Raw genomic sequence first — 2,617 nt, 5'->3', positions numbered from 1 at the left:
CAGGCTGACCCAGCCCAGCTCTCTCAGCCTGGCTCCAGAGCAGAGCCGCTCCAGCCCTCGCAGCATCTCCATGGCCTCCTCTGGCCTCGCTTCAGCAGCTCCACGTCCCTCTTGTTGTTGCCTCAGAGCTGGATCAGGGCTGCGGGGGGGTCTCCCCAGAGCACAGCAGAGGGGCAGGATCCCCTCCCTGACCTGCTGCTCACGCTCTGGGGGTGCAGCCCAGCACATGGGGGGGTTCTGAGCTCAAGCGCACACTGAAGCTGGGTCATGGGGAGCTTCTCCTCACCCAACACCCCCAAGACTTTTTCCTCAGGAGCACTCTCAACCTGTCCATGCCCCAGCCTGTACTGATACTGGAGGCTGCCCTGAACTGTGTGCAGGACTTTGCTTATGGCCTTGTTGAACCTCATGACATTCACATGGGTCCACTTCCCAGCTCGTCCAAGTCCCTCTGGATGGCATCCTGTCCCTCGGCCACATCAACGGCATCACTCAGCTTTGCATCATCTGCAAACTTACTGAGGGTGGTGCATCCCACTGTCCATGTCATGGATGGGTATTGAACAGCACCAGTCCAAGCACAGACCCTTGAGAGACACCAGTCAGCACTCGTCTCCTCTGCATATTGAGTCACTGACCACTAGTCTCTGGATGCAACCATCCAAGCAATTCCTCATCCACCGAACAGTTCATCCATCAGATCCACCTCTCTCCAGTTTAGAGAGAAAATGCTGGGAAGGAACATTAGAAATGGACATAAAAAAAAAGAAATTCCTCCCTAGGACTTTTCTAGAACCTGCGGGCGAGCAGGGAGTGACACTCGCAAGGTAGCACGACCCTCTCCATCCTTCCTTCCAGAATCCCATTATGTGTCCCCAAGTGTCCTCCAACAAAGACAAACCCCTTTATAACGCCTCAGGAATGGCAGTACCAGGCCATGAAGGAGCTTGGCCATGCACTGGGCCTCTGCAGTGGGGAAGTATTCATTAGGCAAAACATAATATCCTTGTACTGTGTGCCAGAAGGAAAATCCCTCCCTGATCCAGAGCAACCCAGTGGTTTAACACTGAGCATGAAAGCAAGACAGCAAATCCAGGAAGGTGATAACTAGTTCTTATTGCTGTTCCTCATTCCCAAGGAGCAGTGTCTATCATGAAATGGGAGACACAGAATGTTATGACTGACTACACCACAGCCAGAATGGCTTCAGGGGCAGTTATTTGCTCTGCAATCCCTTTCTGAACAGTTACAACAGGTTACCCAGGCCTGACTCCTCATTCAGTGTGCACATCCAGGCATGCCCTGTCCCACCCTCCCTCCATCACCCTTTCCTTACCTTTCACTGTCGGCACGGTGTTTAGTCTGTGGTTTCCCTCGGTCCTTCTGTGGGGCTGGATCTTCTAGAAAGCTGTGGTCCAGGCTGTCATCAGGAACAAAGTCCTCCACGCTCTGTACCTTTGCAGGGGCTTCAGGGTGGGGAGGAGGAGCGACAGCAGCAGGGTCTGCATTGGCAACAGCAGTTGTAAACCACAGGGTTCACCATAAACGAGAGAAATTTGCTTTTTACAGATCTATCCTGCCCAGGGTGGCAGCAGCCATAGAGCAGGGCCTTGGCTACACAGCAAGGGAAGAGGAAGGATGTGAAGAGGATACTCGAACCAGTCCAATCTTGCAGGAAGGCTCTCAGAGACCACACACGGTTGCTGTGGTTTCAAATGCACCCGGCTGACGCAGGGTCCTCAGAAACTCTGCAGTAGTGCAGCTGACAGCTCTGCAGGGACTGCTGTGACTGCCAATGCCATCAACAGGCTTGCATGGAACCCCAGCCTGGTGGGGTTGGAAGGGACCTTCAAGCTCCTCCAGCTCTAATCCCCTGCCACAGGCAGGGACACCTACCACTAGAGCAGGTTGCTCCAAGGCCTGTCCAGTGCTGTCTCTCAGACCAAGGCTGCGTGCACTCCTCCTGTGTGATGCCCCTTCATGATTCAGTTTCTTTTCCCAGACTGTTCAGTTCACCCGCTCACCTCCTCCTGCTTTTTCAACTGGAACTGTCACAGACAGAATCATTCACAATGTGTTTTTAAACATAAACCAAAACCTGTGTAACCAGAAGCTCAAGAACTCCTGCAAACAGACATGCTTTAATATAGCTCATTTGCAGAGACACCTTTACTCATCTTGAAGGTATCAGGATGAAAACTCACAAAAAAGAGCAGAACCAAGAAGCCTGAAGTCATGAACCTTTTCAGATTTTGCAGTATTTAACCTGTTTCTTCTGCCCAGGCTGCACTTCATACCCGGTCTGTTCCTTTGGATGAAGCTTTGTCTATTTCTTTCTAGAGTCTGCTCTACTAGCACAGCTTTCAGATCACTTTTGCATATCAATAACACTATTGCTAATGCCACAGAGTAGCAGTGTGAGCTAAAACACAGCCAAAAGAATTATTACTGCAAGACTCCAGGGGAAAGCTTAAACAGCAGCTGCCGTAAAAACCAAGTAGTACTTTGTGACAGTGATTGTTGAAGTGATTTCCAGTTAGCTACTCCCTAGGTATGTTCTGTAGAGGTGCAGACACTTGGAACGCTGCATAAACCTAATGCCACTGACAAATCAGCT

General features: G+C 51.1%; 1 protein-coding gene across 1 annotated transcript in view; it reads right to left on the bottom strand.

Moving 5' to 3' along the window:
* Positions 1–2,617, bottom strand: part of RABL6 (RAB, member RAS oncogene family-like 6) — a gene marked incomplete at its 5' end in the record, with an annotated part of 45,711 nt that overhangs the window by 12,359 nt on the left and 30,735 nt on the right. The window contains one exon of the mRNA XM_010015157.1: positions 1,337–1,502. Within this exon, the coding sequence (XP_010013459.1) occupies positions 1,337–1,502 (166 nt within the window). The remainder of the gene's footprint in view (positions 1–1,336; positions 1,503–2,617) is intronic.

This window comes from Nestor notabilis, unplaced genomic scaffold, assembly GCF_000696875.1.
Source record: "Nestor notabilis isolate BGI_N333 unplaced genomic scaffold, ASM69687v1 scaffold9865, whole genome shotgun sequence".
NCBI lineage: Eukaryota > Metazoa > Chordata > Aves > Psittaciformes > Psittacidae > Nestor > Nestor notabilis.
Note: the sequence above shows the minus strand (reverse complement) of the source record. Positions and strands in the feature narration are given on the sequence as shown.